The sequence below is a fragment of the Dryas octopetala genome, chromosome 1 (assembly GCF_963921425.1).
Source record: "Dryas octopetala chromosome 1, drDryOcto1.1, whole genome shotgun sequence".
Taxonomy (NCBI): Eukaryota; Viridiplantae; Streptophyta; class Magnoliopsida; order Rosales; family Rosaceae; genus Dryas; species Dryas octopetala.
Window position 1 is genome coordinate 17,535,711 of NC_141366.1, and position 21,561 is coordinate 17,557,271.

General features: G+C 36.3%; 2 protein-coding genes across 2 annotated transcripts; both read right to left on the reverse strand.

Annotated features, from left to right (window-relative positions):
- Nucleotides 1-5,835: 5,835 nt before the first annotated feature.
- On the reverse strand, nt 5,836-10,215 carry LOC147298697 (G-type lectin S-receptor-like serine/threonine-protein kinase At1g61500). Its single transcript, XM_086238077.1, has 7 exons — nt 8,860-10,215; nt 8,657-8,764; nt 8,279-8,475; nt 7,965-8,175; nt 6,725-6,962; nt 6,457-6,607; nt 5,836-6,321 (listed from the first exon to the last, which is right to left on the reverse strand). Exons 1-7 carry the CDS (start codon nt 10,112-10,114, stop codon nt 6,022-6,024), a joined length of 2,460 nt encoding a protein of 819 aa, XP_086094203.1. The 5' UTR covers nt 10,115-10,215; the 3' UTR covers nt 5,836-6,021.
- A 1,598-nt stretch (nt 10,216-11,813) lies between these two features.
- Nucleotides 11,814-15,396, reverse strand: LOC147298698 (G-type lectin S-receptor-like serine/threonine-protein kinase At1g61500). The gene is made up of 7 exons (XM_086241282.1): nt 14,077-15,396; nt 13,874-13,981; nt 13,505-13,701; nt 13,186-13,396; nt 12,705-12,942; nt 12,438-12,588; nt 11,814-12,302 (listed from the first exon to the last, which is right to left on the reverse strand). The coding sequence occupies exons 1-7, from the start codon at nt 15,323-15,325 to the stop codon at nt 12,003-12,005; spliced, it is 2,454 nt and encodes an 817-aa protein (XP_086097408.1). The 5' UTR covers nt 15,326-15,396; the 3' UTR covers nt 11,814-12,002.
- Between the last annotated feature and the right edge of the window lie 6,165 nt (nt 15,397-21,561).

The window sequence follows — 21,561 nt, forward strand, 5'->3', positions numbered from 1 at the left end:
TAACAACTAGGATATGTTTGTTGTGCAGAATCAGATTCTAGGAATCCGAGGGAATAAGGGTCAAGAACCATTGTTTTTCTTTTTCTCTTGGTTGTGTTTTAGCTCTAGCCAAGCATTTATAGTTGAGGTTCTTCAACGGTGTGAGTATGAGAATTAGGACAGAACTTGGTGGATGCACCAGATCGTTGTTTATGGTATCATAACCCAGACCAGATGTGCAGCCTGTGCTGTGTATGAAACATTGGCTCCTATAACAGATAACACACATCCAGGTTGCCTACAATGTTATTGTTTCACCTCTAGTAAATGAGAACATTCAATTTTACTGAATGTAAAGAGTTTGGGTGGGTTCAAACATGTTCGCTACTGCAGTCAGTGCACCCAGGTAACATTCACAGGGTTAAGCAGAGAAAAAGGAAGGCTCAGCTTACTGTTGGTGCAGTAAGGCAATCAGGTGGTGCTAGGTTTTGTATTAGAAAGTAGTCAAAGCACTATAGGAGTCTGGCAGTGTCATAATGATATGAAATGATGTATTATATTGCAACTATGAGCTCTGGTATGAAGATTGATGCTTAAGGGTGGACAGTAGCAAGGTGAAACCAACAGATTTATGGAAAGTGAAAGAAGTGGAGAGGGATAAGATGGTGATCGTTTTACTTCTGCTGTTACATATGTAGTAGTACTTTAAAAACCACAAGAGATGCACTTAAGTGTAGATAAAAAATAAATAGCGTAGATATCGTAGCATGCACACATATATGTTGTTAAAAGGACAGAATATCGAAATTATCTTTTTCCTTCTTCATATCAATTAGATTGGTTTAACAATTGTTAGTTGCATAGTAGCCCTACAGTATGGTGTGCAATAAGTTGTGATTACGTTATAGTGCATCTCACTTGTGTGGTGAGAATGTTGTCAATATGCCATATCTCATCTCTATACCGAGACTAGAGAAAGTGAGGTGAAATTGCTTCTTAATATGTACTTTATGTTTATTTTTCTGTACTGTTGACTTGTATCACTATCACTTTCTATTCATTAATATCACTTGACTAATATATTTCAAGTCTAAATCTTCAGACCCATTTGACTAATATCCTAAGCTTAATGAGTATTCCTTGATAATGCCTCCCTGAAAAAGAAGCTCATTTGTTTTTGTAGGTCAGACACTTCAAGCTGGCCAAAGAAGAATCTGTGATCTTTCTTCTAGGTCAGACACTTCAAAACATAAATAGTATAGAATATTATCTTATCGCTCTACGGTTTTAATTGTCTTTGCATCTGAAATTTTCTGATGAATCTATTTGCTGGCAGTCAGCAATTCATTAATCTTTTCATTTTTTTAAAACTCTCCCATTCGATCAGTTGAGCAATTTGCATCTTTGTAAACATTCCCTAAGGTTCATCTAAAGTTTATTAGGATCTTTTTATCCTTGAGTTACTCATTTGGTACGCAAATTAAGTTGCAGCTTCGATTAAGTACATTGACTTCCATTAGATTGTAATTAAGTTGTATGTATTTTTAATTGTAGATGAGGAGGAGAGGAAGTACAAGGGTTGCAAAATAAGCTTTGTATTCAATAGCTCGATGTGTGGTTGTCATTTGCCTTGCTGCTAGTGATAAGCTAACGAGGTTGTGTAGACATATATTATTTTTGGTACATATATGCTAGGGGCAGTTTATCGACTAATCTTGCAAATTCAGTTATTTTGGTATGTATATGGCTGACTTTGCACGATTACTTAGCTTGGACCATGCCATGGCTTTTATTGAGTTTAAAATCTGGTTTTTATGCTGAATATAGCTATAGAAGATCTGGAAGAAACTTGATTAATGATAGACATGCTTGTATGTATTTTGAATTGCAGATGAGGAGGAGAGGAAGTGCTAGTTTAGAATTGCCAAGGACACTTCAAAATGGAGTCATTTTATGATGCAAGATGAGCAGGAAAGAAGAACAAGTCAGGCAACCAATAATCTATCATTTCTTACTTTGTCTTTTTCTATCTTTAGTTTCCTTGTAGTGTTTGAGTGACATTATAGTTTGTGTAATTGTACAAGTACTTTTTTTATATGTATAGCTATCAAGCTACTTTCAATTAATTTTTAGGGTGTTAATATTAGCAAGGGATGTGTGAATGAGTTTGCTATGACTTTGTCTAGGTGTTAAGGACAACACCTACTCACAGGACCAGATTGATGAAGTACGTGCTGAATGGGCAGGCTTTCTGGTGCGCTATATGTAGATCCAATACGTACTCCTCACTTCCCTAAATCTGCTGGCTGGGTTTAACAAGCATTTTTTGGTAAATATTTTGTATAGCTAACTGGCTAGGCTGTGTAGACATGCAATATTATGATGGGAGCAGTTCATTGACTAGCTAATCTTGCAAAGTCAGATATTTTGGTATTTATATGGCTGACTTTGCACGATTACTTAGGTTAGACCATGTCATCCCTAGCTTTATAGTTTTTGTAATCAACAAGTACTTTTTGTAGTTATCAAGTTACTTATAATTTTTTGGGCTGTACATTAATTGGCAAGGAATGTGTGAATGGGTTTGTTATCATGATCGACTTTGTAAACTCCAATTCCAATTTAATGAATTCATGGATCTTTTTGAGTTACCAATATTTGTGGATTACTTTGGATGCAACAAGCAGGGATTTAGTGGGATTTAATTCCAATTGGATATGCAAGCAGGGAATTAATGGGGATTCAATTGGATGTAAGCAAGGATATTAAAATGTGAATCAAACAAACAACAGTTTTAAATTTAAAAAAATTATGTTAATTAATAATAGAGAACGGTTTTAGTTAAATAACCATTGTATAAAACACCTACTAACAACAGTTAAAACGATTAACCAAAAAATTGATGTGTATCATCTATCTATACAACATTTTTGAAAAAAAAATTACTTGTCAAACACCTAACTTAACATCGCATATAGTTAAAAAAAGTTGTGGAAAACATGATTACCCAACGGTTTTAAGATATAAAATGATATGTATAAGTAATTAAAATAACATGTTTTAGTAAAAACTGTTGTTGAGTTTCTTATGTACAAACATCATGCTGGTTTTATACTTAATTATGCAATGGTGTTTCTTAAAACGGATGTTTAATAAGACTTCAGACAACATTTATATCATATAAGTATTGTCTAATCATTACTAATACAATTGTTTTGTATCTGTAAACGTTGTGTATTGGGTTTCAACACAACTGTTTAAGATGAATATTGGGCATTTTGGTGGATACTAGACAACAGTTTTAAATTATAAATGTTGTATTAATCCATTTAGACAACGGGTTTTTACCGTTGTCTAAATATACTATAGTCGTCACTCGCCTAGACGACGGAATTTTGGGTAAATAGACAACGGTTTTTCACCGTTGTCTATTTATATTATTGTAGTAGTGTCTTCCCCACCTCTCCTCTCTCCGGCACACACCCATCCCCGAGAAGCCTACCACCACCGGCGACCACCCCACCCTCTCTTCTTTTTCTTCCCCTTACCCGGACCACCTCCCTTCCTCCAGCAAGCTCACCGTCGCGCGCCGGAGAAGAAAACTTAAAAAAAAAAAAAATTGGATCGGGTTCGGTGGACCAGTGCCGAACCCAATGGTTTCGTTCGGTAGGTACCCACCGAACAATCATATTCTATTCGGCGAGTACCTGTCGAACGAAACCACCGGGTTCGGCACTGGTCCGCCGAACCCACTGCAATTTTTTTTTTTTAACTTGTTTGGCTGTCTGCTTGGGTGAGATGAGAGAGGGAAGGAGAGATAGAGAGAGAGAGAGAGAGAGAGAGAGAGAGAGGAGAAAGGGAGGAGCCGAGGAGGGGTTGCCGGGCTGGTTATGGTGGCTGTTTTGGGTGGTGATGCGCGCTGTGGTGGTGCTACGAGGAAGGTGGTGGTGTTGCGAGGAATATGGTGGCGCGCAGTGGTGGTGGTGCGAGGAATGTGGTGCTGCTAGTGCGAGGAAGGTGGTGGTGCTGCTGGTGCGAGGAAGGTGGTGATCGGACGGAGGAAAAAAAAACAGAGCAAGGGGGTGTGTACGGGGGGGAGATGGGGATGGGGGTGTGTGGGTGAGGGAAGGGCCAAATGGTCTTTCTCTTGAATTTTTCCTTTTTTTTTTTTCAGAAAAAGTGTGCAAAAAGAAATTTAGGGGTGTGCAAATAGCAGCCCTCTTATTTAATGAGAATATAAACCTGTTTAGACTCTTGCATGACCTACTTTCTTTTGTTTTTGGCCATTTGCATGACCGACTTTCAATTCTCATAGGCCAGCACATTAACAGTACGTACGGTTGAACGTACAATTAGGTCAGTTAGTCATTAATCATCATTATGATATTTACTTATACAGGTAATAATTCAAGTATTTATTTTGTTCAACAAGTGAACAAACTAGTCTCTTAATTACTTTTTCTATTTAAATATTTTCTTGGTTTGATAAATATGAATACTTTGCTTTTCTTTTTACTTTTTAGGGTTTACTGGGATTGCCTTTTGGATGACCCTGTGATTTGTCAAAGTCAAACCATCTAATTGCATCCTTTAGAGGAATCAACCTAACAAGCTTAAAATCACGGTATTTTGGCTTTTAGCTATTTTACTACTAGCCCCTGAATCTTTAACCTAAAACACTTGGATATGATATTAAAAATGAGTAACAATGGTTTTTCACCGAGTACTACTCTTCATCTTTGGATTCATTTCCTCATCTAAGAGAATGTTACTGACCTTCAAATCTCTATGTATTACCTTCAAACGGAAATCATGATGCAGATAAAGAAGCCCTCTTGCAACGCCCTGAATAATATTGAAGCGTCTCCGGCTAGATTTCTACTTTAGTGGAGTGTATTTTATATGAATTTTAAAAGATTTTTGTGAAATTTAAAAGTCATGTTGTATTTAATTAAGATTTTTAAAGACTTTAAAAAAGTTTGTAAAAGTCCATGTGTATTTAAATAAGAATTTTAAGGAGTCTATAAAAATCATGTGACATTTAATTAAAACTTTTAAAAATCTGTAAAAGTCTCTGTATATTTAAAAAGTCATTAACTTTTATGAAATTCATTTAATGATGGCCGGATTTGTAATGACTTTTATGTGTATTTATGAAATTTGATTTCTCCCCTACGGATTTCTAAGGATTTCTATAGACTCTGTAGAACTCAATAAAACTCAGCGAAAATCTGTAAATTCTATAAAAGTCTATCACTTAAAAAAAGTTTACAAAAAGCTTTATAAATCTATATACATTATACCTCATTTAATTGCTAAAAAAATACTAAAACAGTTGTAGGAACAATAATGAAACAGGGGTGTAGTTTCATATTCTCTTCAACTTTTTAGAGAACTGATCTGTACTCACAGAGTGGGAAATTCAGTTGATAGTTAGGAGAATTTAATCAGCAGAGCTGTCTTGCTGGATTAATGCTAGTGTATAAAAAATAATCCACAATTCATTGTGCATCATTCAAAAATAATTCAATGATTCTTTGTGCCCAGATAATTTAGTTGATGTGAATTCTTTCATAGCTTTATGTAGGAATGAGAATCTTTCATAGTTTTCCACAACCATGTACTACAAACGTATTTGCACATACCCCTGTAGACTTTCTACTTTCTACTTATGGCCCATGGACATGTGTCATGACAAGAAAAACCTGCCAAGGAGGCTAGGATTGTGAGGAAGGAGGGTCCTTCATCTCAATATCCTAACCCTTTCTTTTCTGTATGATCGCCTAGTCGTATAACCCAGGGACGAATCCAGCTTTTTTTATTTGGTGGGGATGAAATACGTACTTCATAAATGGCTAACAGAGCAAAATACGAATCATTATTTATAAGATGTTATATTACATCAGTCTTAAGTCAATAATGCTAAGAATTCTAAATTTGTGTAACAAATTTAGCTCACAAATGATGTGGCAAAAGGAAAGCCTTCAATATGTATATGAACAATTCAAAATGACCAAAAGCCATTGCCTAATTTTCTATGACTTATCGTCCTTCCACGGTTGTTATGGAAGCTTCATTTACTGAGCAAATACTGTCACACTGTGGTTGAAGATCAGAGAGTGAGTTTTGGAAAGTAAATATAGGTTGCTTAGGTTGAGGACCACCAGTCCCACTACTTAGCATGAAAACTACACCCGACATGGTTGGCCTATCTGCAGCATTGTCCTGTACACAAAGGAGCCCAATATGCATGCATGTCATTACTTCTGATGTGGAATATGAATCAGCCAATACTTCATCTTTCAAGTCCAGTCCCCTGCTTTCACTCCATAAGTGCCAAGCCTGACAAAATTTATATATGTTGGCTAGAAATTGTTAGACTGCTGCATTTGGCTTGATATGTATTGTTCAAGCTATATGAAAGAGACTGATCATAAAATTCACAATTTCACATCAAGATTTAGAGTGTGAACCTACATAAGCTAGGATGCCTAGGTGTTGGTCATTGTAGTAGAAGCTGGTATTCTTCCTGCCACTAATAATCTCCAAAACCAAGACCCCGAAGCTATAGACATCAGATTTTTCAGAAAATATCCCACCCATGGCATACTCCGGAGACATATAGCCACTGCACAGAAAATTGATCATTACCATTTAACTGACACAATGCCTAGTAATAGGCTTAAGCATTAGAACTTAAGTTGTGAAAGAACAATTCTGAGAATAGGGAAGAAATGATGCTTACAGTGTTCCCACGACCTTCTGAGTATTTGCTAGATTCTGTGTCCCTTGAACGATACGAGCCAATCCAAAATCTGAAATTTTTGGGTTCATGTTCTCATCCAAGAGAATGTTACTGACCTTCAAATCTCTATGTATTACCTTCAAGCAGGAATCATGATGGAGATAAAGAAGCCCTCTAGCAACACCTTGAATAATATTGAAGCGTCTAGCCCAATCAAGCTCTGCTCTTCTCGTTGGATCTAATCAATGCACCCATTCAAGATGTAACCAATAATGTCATATATCACATTCATTGTACAATGAAAACATTGACTATCACTTGATTTCTAGCCCTTATATGCTAGAAAATACAGACACAGTTGTATGGACAATAGTGAAAGAGGGGATCGGAGTAAGTGGATTAAAACTGATTTCAAGGTCTAGTTCAATATTATTCTTCAACTTTATAGAGAACTGAACTATACTCACAGATTGTGCATCATTCAATGATTCTTTGTGCCCTGATAATTTAGTTGATCGATGAGAATTCTGTCATAGCTTTATGTAGGAATGAGAATCTTTCATAGTGTTCCCTAGAGTTGAGAAAAATTACAAAAAGCTCATAGCTTTCCAATTATATTGAAACTAGGGCTGGCAATGGGTCGTGTCATGTCGGGTTCGTATCATGTCATTTTGTGTTCGTGTTAAATACTAGTCAACTCTAACTTGACCTATTTAATTAATCATGTCGAGTGACTCAACCCTAACTCAACTCGTTTATAATCGTCTTGTTTTTGAGTTGACCCATATATCTCGTGAACCAAAACTTAAACATAATTTCTTGTATTTTTAAACCAAAGTAGTTACTTATGCATTACCTTTAAAACATAAAAAACATATTTAATCATAATACTAATAAAACCATATACAAATAAGTCATAATTCTACAGTAGGTCATATAACACATATTAAAAAAGGAGAAAAATTATTCATTTTCTTCATATAATACTAGTTAAACGTGTTTATCGTGTTACAATCGTGTTACACTGCTTGACACTAACCCGACCCATTTATTATTTGTGTTTAGCGGGTTGTGTCATATTCGTGCTCGTGTCAAGAAATTAATGGCTAACCCAAACCCGCTAACTTCGTGTCGGGTTCGAGTCGTGTTATCGTGTCGTGTCAAAATTTGTCACCCCTAATTGAAAAAGATAGGCAAGAATGAGAAATTGCAGCAAATAAGAATCCCCAGGTAAACTAACCGAATAGAAGAGTATCCAAGCTTTTGTTTGGCATGAACTCATAAATCAGTAACTTCTCATCCTCCTCAACGCAGCAACCCATGATCTTAACAAGATTTTTATGTTGGAGTTTGTAAATCAACAACATCTCATTCTTGAACTCTTCTATGCCTTGTGATGAGCTACTGGACAGTCTTTTTACTGCTATTTCCTTCCCTTCTTGTAGCATACCCTACATAAGGTCCACAAATTAGTCATTGCATTCATGTCTGTACTTGTATTGTAGCTGTTGTAATACTAGATCTTCCTTTACAAAGAAATAAATAAATATTCACCCTATAAACTGGGCCAAATCCTCCTTCTCCGAGTTTGTTTGTGATGCTGAAGTTGTTCGTAGCAATTAATATGCTTTCAAAATTATAGATGAATAGCTCGGACGGATCATGCTTTCTTATATATTCTTGAAGAGTGTCTCTTGAAGTCCCAATCGTATCAGTCAATCCAAAGCTCTTTCTTGATACTTTGATGTTTCCTGATTTTTCAAATACACAAACAAATTCCGATCGAGTCAGCGAAAAATAACAAAGAAGTCAGATCGGTCAGCTCACCTACACCACAGCAAGGCTATCAAGTTATGGGATATCAACAAGTAGATAATCTCTTACAAAGTTATGCATGGAAGTATACTGATATGACTAATACTATTCTCTTACCCCTTTTCTTAGCTCGCAACCTGTGCAAACGGAACACTATGGCACCCAAGATACTGAGAAAACTAATAACAGTGAGGCTGACAATTAACTTTATTGGCTTTCCTTCACCTGAAAAAATGAATTTGTAATACATAAAGAAGTACGAAACAGAAAAGAAAATATGGTGCTAATCTTAGAGTTGTGCAAACAATATCATCAATTACCCAGTTCTGCTTTTGTTAGGCGAATAAAAAGTTCTACTCCGCCAGAGGAAAACTCCTGTAAATCAATAAGGTCTTTGGACCATACCAAACACCCTATATTATTAACATATGCATAAGCCACGCAAGAACAATTATTAAGGCACCGTATCTTGCACTCTGCAGCATCCAACACCGGAATTAATTCATGAAAATCTGGTAGTTTTGACCTTTCCATCTTCAAAAAGGACCAAAACCCATCATCGGTCTTACAAGACAATTGGAGTTTCCTCTCACACCCGCTCCATTTCTGACCTGACTTGGGTACATACCCTTCCAAACACTTGCAGATTGGAGTTTTAGAAGCTCTGCAAACCCCATAAGGTCCACATGCTCCATAAATGTCACATTGATTCCTTGGTGACCGTGACACCCATCTAGGATACCAGTTATCACCATTTTCCGAAACCATAAACTTCAAAACTCCTTCTGAAGAAAGGTCGTAATATGACACAGTTTGGTCAAACAATTTATAAGAAAAATACTTTGTTCCCTGGTCCACATCTTCAATTAAAGTATACCCACTTTGATATTGATCTTCCATATCCAGTATGCCTGTGAACTTTGATTTATCCCAAGGTCCACTTCTCCAGTAGGGAGTTGATCCATTAACCCAAATGAAAGCTTGTGTTGGCGATTGTGGTGTCAGTCCAAGCAAGAACACCCCAGTTGATGGATCATTCTCACTTTTCCAGGCTCTCAAGAAATTGCTCTTTCCAGTTTTACTGTCAAATCCCAGCACCATACTTGGTAAAAGCGTGTCACTCGGATGATCAAAGCTCTTCCATAACTCACCTCCTGTACCATCTTTGACAACAAAGTTTCCATTGTCTGAAAGAGCTGCATATGAATTATTAGACGACACCGAAATATTGGCTGACCAGACAGAACTCTGCATCCCATCTAAAAGCACCAGAGTCCCATTGCTGCTAATTATCAAACTAGCCAAGGTGTCTGCAACTGCAATAGGCTTTTCTCTGTTGGCCACCCATACATATTTGCGGGGTAATATATTCTTGTGCCATATCCCCACATATTTACTAGAATTATTAGGACTGAAGAAACCCAATTCGAAAATGTGGCCAGTGGAGACGAGGGTTTGTTCCTGAGTCAATGGTTGGGAAGGAGTTATGTTGTAAACTTCAGCACAATAATACTGTGACAGAAGCAAGATGAAGAATAGGATGAACATGTAGGCTTTTCTAATACCCATTTGCATCCCAATAGTACTGTTTTGGGATAAATTTAGATGCAAACTCTGTCCATAGCAAATGGGTCGACATATTGAAGCTTGTTGATTTTCTAAACGAACATGTGGTCTCTAATCAAGCATGGTAAAGATATTTCTGCCAATGCTTTCAAAGTCATTCGCAGAAAACTTTGAAAATTAATAGTCTTTGTTTTCTTCTGGAGATCATTTGACTATTCAAAGTCATTCGGAGAAAACTTCAAAAATTAATAATCTTTATTTTTTTTTAGAGATCATTTGACTATTCAAAGTCATTCGTATAAAACTTCAAAAATTAATAATCTTTGCTATTCTTATTGGAACTAATAATCTTTGCTCTTCTTATTGGAACTACAAAATAACTCATTAAAGGGTTCATGTATGATAGAAACAGACTGCTATCGTCATCTTAAGACATCCAGTGCCAGGCATACACATTAGAGGCCGATGATTGTGAGAATGTGAATGTTGACCCAAATTGGAATATTATAATTTTGCGTTATTCCACAATGAAATATTATAACCATGCATAATATTGTTTCACAAATATTATAACTTTGGCTTATGCATAATCATTATCTAATTTATCTTTAAAACACCATCGGGTGAAATGAACATATTTAGAAATTGTCTGTAGTAAGATGTGAGACATTGTACGTCTGTATTATAACTTTATAAGATAGAACTGTCGTTCCCTTCTTTACGTCTTTTGATAATATCCATCTATTTCTGGTGCCCTAATGAACTTTGAGTTATCCCATGGCCCACTTTTCCAGTGTGGTGCAAATCCCAAAATGAATTTTCCAGGGGATGGATCACTGTCACAGTTTCACTTGTCCAGTAAGTCAAGACATGTCTCTCTTCAGTTTTAATATTGCAGGCCATAGTATTTCTTTTTCCTTTTTTTCCCCACCATATATCATTCTATTAATAAATCAAACCAGGTCCATGCCATTAAGTCTTCCACAGTAGTGAGTGCCAAAGGTCCTGTATGGCTTTAAAACTCATGTAGTGGGCTGGAATATTGAAATGGAATATGAGTCTGGGTTTGGGCTGAGTGTAATGGAATGTGAGTCTCACCCACGTGGGAAAGAGAACCAGCTGGAGAGATGGAATTGGCCGACACACCCCTGGACCACGTGACAGACAGCAGCAACACACAACCTTGGAGCACGCATGTTGCGCACGGACGGTGGAGATGCCCCAGATGTTACAGATCAATGGTCCGTATGGAATGACTATTGGAATTTTTTTTTTTAAAAATGCCACCAAGTTGGCATGATCTGTGATCTGGAGCGTCCACTTTTCTAGTCATTGCTCATCTAACCGCTCACAAAATTTATCCATTGAAACGTACTTAAAAATTCATTAAAAATTCCAAAAAATTAGAAAAAATTTCAATTTTTCTATAAATAGGGCATTCTAACAAAATACTTTCACTCACTCACCTATCTTTTGCATGCTAAAATGTTGTAGAAATATTTTTTTCTTTTCATTTCAAATATTAAAAAATATCAAATAACTTGAAAGACAATTTAGTGGAGAGAAAATAGAGAAAATATAATTTGGGTAATAAAATAAAATATTTAAATATATTCAATATTAACCTTATATAAAGATTTCGTTAAAATAAAACTAATGATATAATTTTTATGAATATTTAAGTTATAAATTATAACTAACTTAACCATCACTTAATCTCAATTAGGTTTAATTTAATTAGGTACAACAATATGATTCTTAGCATCACTGTAGCTTTAGCACATATGACTATCACTCTCAGAACTATTTAGATCACAAAATTAAAGGCCACTTTGAAACCTATGTACGGCTATCACACTCACCTTACCACTTTGTGATATAACTACTTTTCTATCACTTATCGTCCTTCGACGGTTGTTATGGTAGCTTCAAATACAGAGCAAATACTGTCATACTGTGGTTGAAGAATAGAGAGTGAGCTTTGGAAAGTAAATATAGGTCGCTTAGGTTGAGGACCATCAGTCCCACTACTTAGCATGAAAACTATATCCGGCATGGTTGGCCTATCTGCAGCATTGTCCTGTACACAAAGGAGCCCAATATGCATGCATGTCATTACTTCTGATGTGGAATATGAATCAGCCAATGCTTCGTCTTTCAAGTCCAGTCCCCTGCCTTCACTCCATAAGTGCCATGCCTGACAAAATTTATATATGTTGGCTAGAAATTGTTAGACTGCTGCATTTGGCTTGATATGTATTGTTCAAGCTATATGAAAGAGACTGATCATAAAATTCACAATTTCACATCAAGATTTAGAGTGTGAACCTACATAAGCTAGGATGCCTAGGTGTTGGTCATTGTAGTAGAAGCTGGTATTCTTCCTGCCACTAATAATCTCCAATACCAAGACCCCGAAGCTATAGACATCAGATTTTTCAGAAAATATCCCACCCATGGCATACTCCGGAGACATATAGCCACTGCACAGACAATTGATCATTACCATTTAACTGACACAATGCCTAGTAATAGGCTAAGCATTAGAACTTAAGTTGTGAAAGAACAATTCTGAGAATAGGGAAGAAATGATGCTTACAGTGTTCCCACGACCTTCTGAGTATTTGCTAGATTCTGTGTCCCTTGAACGATACGAGCCAATCCAAAATCTGAAATTTTTGGGTTCATGCTCTCATCCAAGAGAATGTTACTGACCTTCAAATCTCTATGTATTACCTTCAAGCAGGAATCATGATGGAGATAAAGAAGCCCTCTAGCAACACCTTGAATAATATTGAACCGTCTAGCCCAATCAAGCTCTGCTCTTCTCGTTGCATCTAATCAATGCACTCATTCAAGATGTAACCAATAATGTCATATATCACATTCATTGTAGAATGAAAACATTGACTATCACTTGATTTCTAGTCCTTATATGCTAGAAAATACAGACATAGTTGTATTACACCCCTATTAGAGTTCAGCAAAATTACAAAAAGCTCAGAGCTTTCCAATTATATTGAAACAAGATAGGCAAGATTGAGAAATTGCAGCAAATAAGAAGAACCAGGTAAACTAACCGAATAGAAAAGTATCCAAGCTTTTGTTAGGCAAGAACTCATAAATCAGTAACTTCTCATCCTCTTTAACGCAGCAACCCATGATCCTAACAAGATTTTTATGTTGGAGTTTAAAGATCAACAGCATCTCATTCTTGAACTCTTCTATGCCTTGCGATGAGCTACTAGATAATCTTTTAACCGCTATTTCCTTCCCTTCTTGTAGCTTACCCTACACAAGGTCCACAAATTAGTCATTGCATTCATGTCTATATATACTTGTAGTTGTAGCTGTTGTAATACTAGATCTTCCTTTTCAAAGAAATGAATAAATATTCACCCTATAAACCGGGCCAAATCCTCCTTCTCCGAGTTTGTTTGTGATGCTGAAGTTGTTCGTAGCAATTAATATGCTATCAAAATTATAGATGAATAGCTCGGATGGATCATGCTTTCTTATATATTCTTGAAGAGTGTCTCTTGAAGTCCCAATCGTATCAGTCAATCCAAAGCCCGTTCTTGATACTTTGATGTTTCCTGATTTTGCAAATACACAATCAAATTCCGAGTCAGTGAAAAATAACAAAAAACTCAGATCAGTCAGCTCACCAACTTCACTGCATCAAGTTTTGGGATATCAACCAGTAAATAAGCTCTTATAAAGTTATACATCGAAGTTATACTGATTTGAATAATACTATTCTCTTACCCCTTTGCTTAGCTCGCAACCTGAGCAAACCGAACACTATGGCACCCAAGATAATCAGAAAACTAATAACAGTGAGGCTGACAATTAACTTTATTGGCTTTCCTTCACCTGAAAAAATGAATTTGTAATACATAAAGAAGTACGAGACAGAAAAGAAAATATGGTGCTAATCTTAGAGTTGTGCAAACAATATCATCAATTACCCAGTTCTGCTTTTGTTAGGCGAATAAAAAGATCTACTCCGCCAGAGGAAAACTCCTGTAAATCAATAAGGTCTTTGGACCATACCAAACACCCTATATTATTAACATATGCATAAGCCATGCAAGAACAATTATTAAGGCACCATATCTTGCACTCTGCAGCATCCAACATCGGAATTAATTCATGAAAATCTGGTAGTTTTGACCTTTCCATCTTCAAAAAGGACCACAACCCATCATCGGTCTTACAAGACGATTGGAGTTTCCTCTCACACCCGCTCCATTTCTCACCTGACTTAGGAACATACCCTTCCAAACACTTGCAGATTGGAGTTTTAGAAGCTCTGCAAACCCCATAAGGTCCACATGCTCCATAAATGTCACATTGATTCCTTAGTGCCTCCCAGTTAGGATACCAGTTATCACCATTTTCCGAAACCATAAACTTCAAAACTCCTTCTGAAGAAAGGTAGAAATATGACACAGTTTGGTCAAACAATTTATAAGAAAAATACTTTGTTCCCTGGTCCACATCTTCAATTAGAGTATACCCACTTTGATATTGATCATCCATATCCGGTATGCCTGTGAACTTTGATTTATCCCAAGGTCCACTTCTCCAGTAGGGAGTTGATTCATTAACCCAAATGAAAACTTGTGTTGGCGTTTGTGGTGTCAGTCCAACCAAGAACACCCCAGTTGATGGATCATTCTCACTTTTCCAGGCTCTCAAGAAATTGCTCTTTCCAGTTTTACTGTCAAATCCCAGCACCATACTTGGTAAAATCGTGTCACTCGGATGATCAAAGCTCTTCCATAACTCACCTCCTGTACCATCTTTGACAACAAAGCTTCCATTGTCTGAAAGAGCTGCATATGAATTATTAGACGACACCGAAATATTGGCTGACCAGACAGAACTCTGCATCCCATCTAAAAGCTCCAGAGTCCCATTGCTGCTAATTATCAAACTAGCCAAGGTGTCTGCAACTGCAATAGGCTTTTCTCTGTTGGCCACCCATACATATTTGCGGGGTAATATATTCTTGTGCCATATCCCCACATATTTACTAGAATTATTAGGACTGAAGAAACCCAATTCGAAAATGTGGCCAGTGGAGACGAGGGTTTGTTCCTGAGTCAATGGTTGGGAAGGAGTTATGTTGTAAACTTCAGCACAATAATACTGTGACAGAAGCAAGATGAAGAATAGGATGAACATGTAGGCTTTTCTAATACCCATTTGCATCCCAATAGTACTGTTTTGGGATAAATTTAGATGCAAACTCTGTCCATAACAAATGTGTTGACATATTGAAGCTAGTTGATTTTCTTAAAGAACATGTGGTCTCTAATTGTCATCCAAAATTACTTAAAAAGTGTGACAAATTAGATACTGTCTTGGGCTTCAAGCATAGTAAAATATATAGGAAACTTCGTTGTCATGAAGAAAATTCTGCCAATGCTTTCAATGTCATGCGCAGAAATCTTTGAAAACTAATAGTCTTGGGTGTTGAATGATGTAAGGCTGTATTGATTTCAGCCATCAAGCTCACATGAGCATAGGAAAGAATAGATGCAGCTAATCTGTTACAGCAGTTAGTTAGGATTGGAATGCCACGTGGCATTCTATAATTTGTAATAAATTTTTTAATAGCTGTAAATGAGCTCATATCTCGCGTGTTTTTCAGCTGTTGGTTTTGTAGAACTTTCTTATATGAAAAGGTGTCATACACGCAGAGTGTGTGTGTACCACAACCTAGAGCAGGTTGCCAGGTTCTCATTCCATTTTTCTTGTATTCATTCCAATATTCCTCTGAGCTTAACATTGGGCTCCTTCTGGAGATCATTTGACACTTGAAAGTTTTTACTAAGAGCTTAGTCCAATAAAGAGATCACTATAGAAAAAAAGAATTGGAAAATATAATAGATTGGTGGGAGCACTGGAAAGTTTTATGAGCCTCAAATGAGTTAATTACACTTACACCCCCTGAGGTTTATCGTCTTTTCACATACACCCCCTGGGGTTTCAATAATTACACATACACCCCCTGAGGTTTCAAAACTGTTGCATATAACCCCCTATAGTGAGACAAAAAATGATGAGAAATTATGCAAAAATGCATACTAAAGGATAAAATGACCTAATAAGATTACTCAAGGTGTAAGGTTCAACCTCAATACAAATATTTTCTTTTTTGTTTATTTATTTTTTTCTCTTATAGGGGGTTATATGCAATAGTTTTGAAACCTCAGGGGGTGTATGTGTAATTATTGAAACCCCAGGGGGTGTATGTGAAAAGACGATAAACCTCAGGGGGTGTAAGTATAATTAACTCGCCTCAAATTCACACCCAATAAATAAAGTCAATATTCAATCCAAAAAACAAAAAGTCAATATGTGTCGGCCTTTAACTACCAAGTACCAACCCATATTGAGGCATTCAAGATAGAGGGCTTAGTTTATTTCATACATTGATAGTAGAGTTTCAAATATTACACAAACAAACTAGTGTTTATTGTGTCAGAATCTAACTCCAAACTTTTTTCTACTATTGTTCTTGAGAACATATGGCCAAAACATTTGTAATTTACCTAGCTATCTTCCTTCGACCACTGTTACGGTAGCTTCGTTTAGAAAGCATACAATATCGTTACTTTGTGATTGGAGATCACATTTTAAAGAGCTCTGTACAGCAAATAGGTTGTTTAGGTTGTGGACGATCTGTTTCACTGCTTAGCATGGAAACTATATCCGCTGTAGTTGGCCTATCAGCAGTATGGTCCTGTACACAAAGAAGCCCAACATGTATGCATCTCCGTACTTCTGATGGAGAAAATGAGCCAGCCAATGCATCATCCACTAAGTCTAGTCCCCTGCATTCACTCCATAATTCCCATGCCTGATATGCATGGTATATCACTTGTTAGATAGATTCATATATAAGGGTTTAAAAAAGATGCTAGCGTACTAACTACTAAGAATACATAAGCCACCAGGCTTATCTGTTGCTCAAGATTGTAGATCGAAGCTGGTGTTCTTCCTGCCACTGACTATCTCCATGCAATACACCGAAGCTAAAGACATCAGATTTCACAGAAAATATTGCACTCCTTGCATATATACTCAGGAGACATATAGCCACTGCAGTTGATTCAAATATGATTTATGATGATAGTCTGGACATAAGTGTTTATCTATCTCACGGGTATCATGCAAAGGGCTACTAGCCTACTACATTAAGTGCTAACACATATGCTGAACACTTACAATTTTCATAGTTCTCCTTTAGAAGGTAACTCAATTTATGGACAAAGTCTAATACTAATTGAAATGACTTGAACGTTCACTGAAGTCCAAGATAATAGTATTTTTAATAATCACTTAATTAGCATGCGCAAGCTAGCATGACGAAGTGCATGATAACCCATTTAACTCAGATGGTATCCCAAATTATACATAAATATGCTACTAGCCTACTACATAACACACAAGACATAAGAAAAAGTAATAGTAACCAGAAAATCTTAGATCAGAAAGGATGCTTACAGTGTTCCCATGCACAAGCCTGTGAGTATTTGCCACAAGCGTATGAGATGATAATTCTGCTTGATTGATACAATTCCATTATATAGGAGAGCTTGCATAATTCTTTTGCTCTAATAACTGGCTTGTTATGATATTTCTACCAAGTTATATATAGTTGGCAGCCTATAAACAATATATGTTATCCTAAAGGATCTAAGCCAAATTAACTCAATCTAAAAAAAATTTGAAGGCCATAGCATTTCTTTTTTCCCACATTACAGTCGTTAGTATTACCACCATCACCAATATAATACAGCATAAAATATACAGGTATGAATTAACCAAACCAGGTCCATTTAAGAATGCATATATAGCCAATGTACAAAAAGCTTTATATTATGTTTCACTCTACCATATTTCAATGTCATTCTTATAGTCTCAGGTTGCTGGTCAAGTATCATGCTAGCTAGTCAATAATGTAAAAAAAAAATTAAAACATATTTTTTTCAGTCTCGGGGTCTATGGCTGACTACAGATACAATTAACTAGTAGTTAATAGACCCTCCTGCATGTGACTTCGCGGACCATGTTTTTCTTTTATAAAATGAAAAAATATGTTGTAGATGGATGCAGTGCATATGACATTTGAACATAAGAATACTCTTTTCAATAACAATGTTGGATCAGTTCATTTTTGGCGGATTTCTACGAAGAGAATATATCCGTTACCCAATAATCTGATTGTATCTTTTAAAATTTTGAGGACTACACACTCCCCACAAGTCAGGCCAAATTTTTTTTTTTTTTAGGACTACACCAAAAGAAAACATTGGAATTCCTGAAAGAAAGTTGGGATGTAATATATGTAACAATAGAAAAATAGAATTGCACTCATGCCTCAAATATTCAATCTCTTTCTCCCCAAGCAATTGATGAACATGTAACATGGTTATGGTGGCCGGTTTAATCTTGATAATATAATTTATTGTTTTAGTATATCTGACTAAAAAAATATTGATTACACTTGGCTACCAGAAACCCAATATTAATTCAACAATCAACATGGCATGATGTGTAAGCCATATCTTCTACATCTACATAGCTTTAAATTTTCTCCGAAGCTGGTGGTACAATTGACTATATGTATTTGTTGAACAAAATTTGTAAATAAATAATAAATATTACCCAACATAATTTCACCCAAATTCATTTATGGAATGAAGGTTTTATTATTTTGGATACGACTCATTCAAGATGGAGTACATCTCTTAATTACAGTCCCTTGACTCAAGGGAATACCCTTTGATTCCAAATATAATGAAACCAACGGATCATCTTGTAAGTGTTTGGATTTTCAATAGGTGAAAGACCCATTGAAATGGATTTTATTTATGATTGCAGTTGCACTCATATTTTAGGTTGCCTACGTACCCATTGCAAGATCAAACCACACGTAGTTCAAAAAATTTTGGGATTTAAATGGGTGAATGAACCATTTAAATTATTTGAGTAATTTTGGTAGGGTTTAGAGCCCTTAGATTTGATTTAAGAAATTAATTCAGGGACCTTTGTGCGTAGAACTAATTTCTGGGAAATTTGGATGTATTTAATTTGGTTGCGGTTGCACCTAAATTTTAGTAGGTTGCCTACATACCCGTGACGGGATCAAACCGAATATAGTTCATTGAAAATAAATTTGAGAGATTGCGAAATTAATTCAGTAACTTTGTGTAAAAATTAATTTCAAAGAAATTTGGAGTAATAGAAATTTGATTTGACCACGGTTGTATGCGAATTTAATTCACATTGCCTACGTACCCATTGTGGGATCAGACCGGACGTAGTTCGTTGAAGAATTTGACTTGATTGGCTTTATACCATTTTGGGATTTGGATTTGAGAGACTTGGTTTTGTACCAATTTGAGAGTTTGAATTTGGGGTTGGGATTTGATTTTGGTTTTGTACCGATTGAGAGAAATGGTTTTGTACCGATTTGAGTATCTGATTTGAGATTTGAGACTTATGATCTGATTTTGAGGAAAGTGTCCATCAATTATTTCTAAATTGATATATTCATTGTAATGGGCAACAAGAATTTGGGAGACAGGCCAGAGGCTTTGACTTAGGATTTTGGGCTGAGCCAAAAATTAATGAAAGATTTTAATAACCCATTTGTCCAAAATTTTAAGTTATGACAGATTTTGTTGTTTCCCCGTAACTTTAGAGGTTTTGGGTAACCCTTTTAATGGACCTAGCCTCCACTCTAATATGCTTGATTTAAATGAAGCATAAGTACGGCTAAACTTAATCCCAACTCCCAAGACGTAAAGCCCATTGTTTAAGCCAGCTGGAAACATATCAGGATGCACATGAATCCTTGTTTCTTTTGGATTGGGACTTCCTCAGATAAGCAGGAAATGGGAATCCTTATCCCACGACACCTTCAGATCCTTCTCTTCAAATAGAACCCGTGAGCTGGGGATGAGACGCGTCAGTACAGAGAGAAAAAAAAAAAAAAAAAAAAACAAGAAAGCAATCTCTTTTGCTAGCGTGCGTGCGGGATCTTCTCTGCGGGATTCTGAGGTAAGGAATCCATTCATTGATTGAATATAAATCTTTTTTTTTTCAGCACGAGTGGACTAACTTTTGCTTGTTTTGTGCAGGCTTTGCAACATCCATGACATGCTTTGATTAATCAAAGAAAAGTCAAGCTTTGCAACATCTATAACATGCTTTGATTAATCAAAGAAAAGTCAAGCTTTGCAACATCCAATGAACTTTCTAACACTAGGCTTATCACGTGGGGAATTGGAGTAAAGCAAGATCTTTTTCTTCCATGACATACTTTGATTAATCAAAGAAAAGTCGAGCTTTCTCTTACTGTAAGAATGACAAATCCTTGCATTTTTTCCTTTTCTCTTATTACTCCTATTTTCTTTCTATGTCCATTATGTCTTATACAATATACTATCTTTTCAGCAAATTGTTAAAACGAAAATAACGTAGCAGCCTGGTAGTTTCCAACGATCCAAGCGGTGGTCAAAAAGTTCAAAGGAAATCACATGGCTTTGTTGTAAGTTGCGCTTTCACCTTGCTACAAAGTCCCTTTTTTTTTATTTTATTCCTCTTGACCTGTTGTAGACCAAAGAGCTAACCCTTTCCCTTTCCTTTCCAGGTGTCAATTATGTGCAGAAACAAAGTTCAGTCTTCCAAAGTAAAGAGATAGGTACATCATCTTACTTTCACTTTGCAAGCCTTTATTGTTTCGTTCCAAATAATAAACTTGACTGTTTGTTTGTTCTAGCGGCGAGGACAAAACTCATTTATCTTCTGTGAATCGCCTCCAAAGATCAATGTTCTTTTTCTTTTTCTTTTTACTTCACCATTGAGAGAAACCATTTTTTTGGCTTGCATCTTTACACGGCCTGACCCCATCTTTATCTTCTGTAAAGAGATAGGTACATCATCTTACTTTCACTTTGCAAGCCTTTATTGTTTCGTTCCAAATAATAAACTTGACTGTTTGTTTGTTCTAGCGGCGAGGACAAAACTCATTTATCTTCTGTGAATCGCCTCCAAAGGTCAATGTTCTTTTTCTTTTTCTTTTTACTTCACCATTGAGAGAAACCATTTTTTTGGCTTGCATCTTTACACGGCCTGACCCCATTTTTCCCTTTGCATGTGATTCTTGGCTCTTGCCCATTTTGGTGTATTTTCAAAGGAGGACAGTGATGACTAGATTACATATTTTAATGGATTCGCTTAGAATTCAGAGAAGATCCCAATGGATTCACTTAGAATCCAAAGAAGAACCCAACAGATTCGTTTAGAATCCATGGCTACCTTTTGGATTGGTCATTTGTGGTGCCGTGTGGACACCGATTTGGATTGTAGTGACCATGGCCACTACGGAAAATAGCAGCCTAGCATTGAGTTTATAGTGCCCACGGGCACCA

Excerpts from the sequence above, each read along its gene's own strand:
- LOC147298697 (XM_086238077.1), bottom strand. The coding sequence starts at position 10,114 with ATGCAAATGGGTATTAGAAAAGCCTACATGTTCATCCTATTCTTCATC. Across the intron at positions 8,476-8,656 it reads GTTGCGAGCTAAGAAAAGGG|GAAACATCAAAGTATCAAGA; the intron begins GTAAGAGAATAG and ends TTGAAAAATCAG. Across the intron at positions 6,608-6,724 it reads CAGAAGGTCGTGGGAACACT|TGGCTATATGTCTCCGGAGT; the intron begins GTAAGCATCATT and ends TTTTCTGTGCAG.
- LOC147298698 (XM_086241282.1), bottom strand. The coding sequence starts at position 15,325 with ATGCAAATGGGTATTAGAAAAGCCTACATGTTCATCCTATTCTTCATC. Across the intron at positions 13,702-13,873 it reads GTTGCGAGCTAAGCAAAGGG|GAAACATCAAAGTATCAAGA; the intron begins GTAAGAGAATAG and ends TTGCAAAATCAG. Across the intron at positions 12,589-12,704 it reads CAGAAGGTCGTGGGAACACT|TGGCTATATGTCTCCGGAGT; the intron begins GTAAGCATCATT and ends TTGTCTGTGCAG.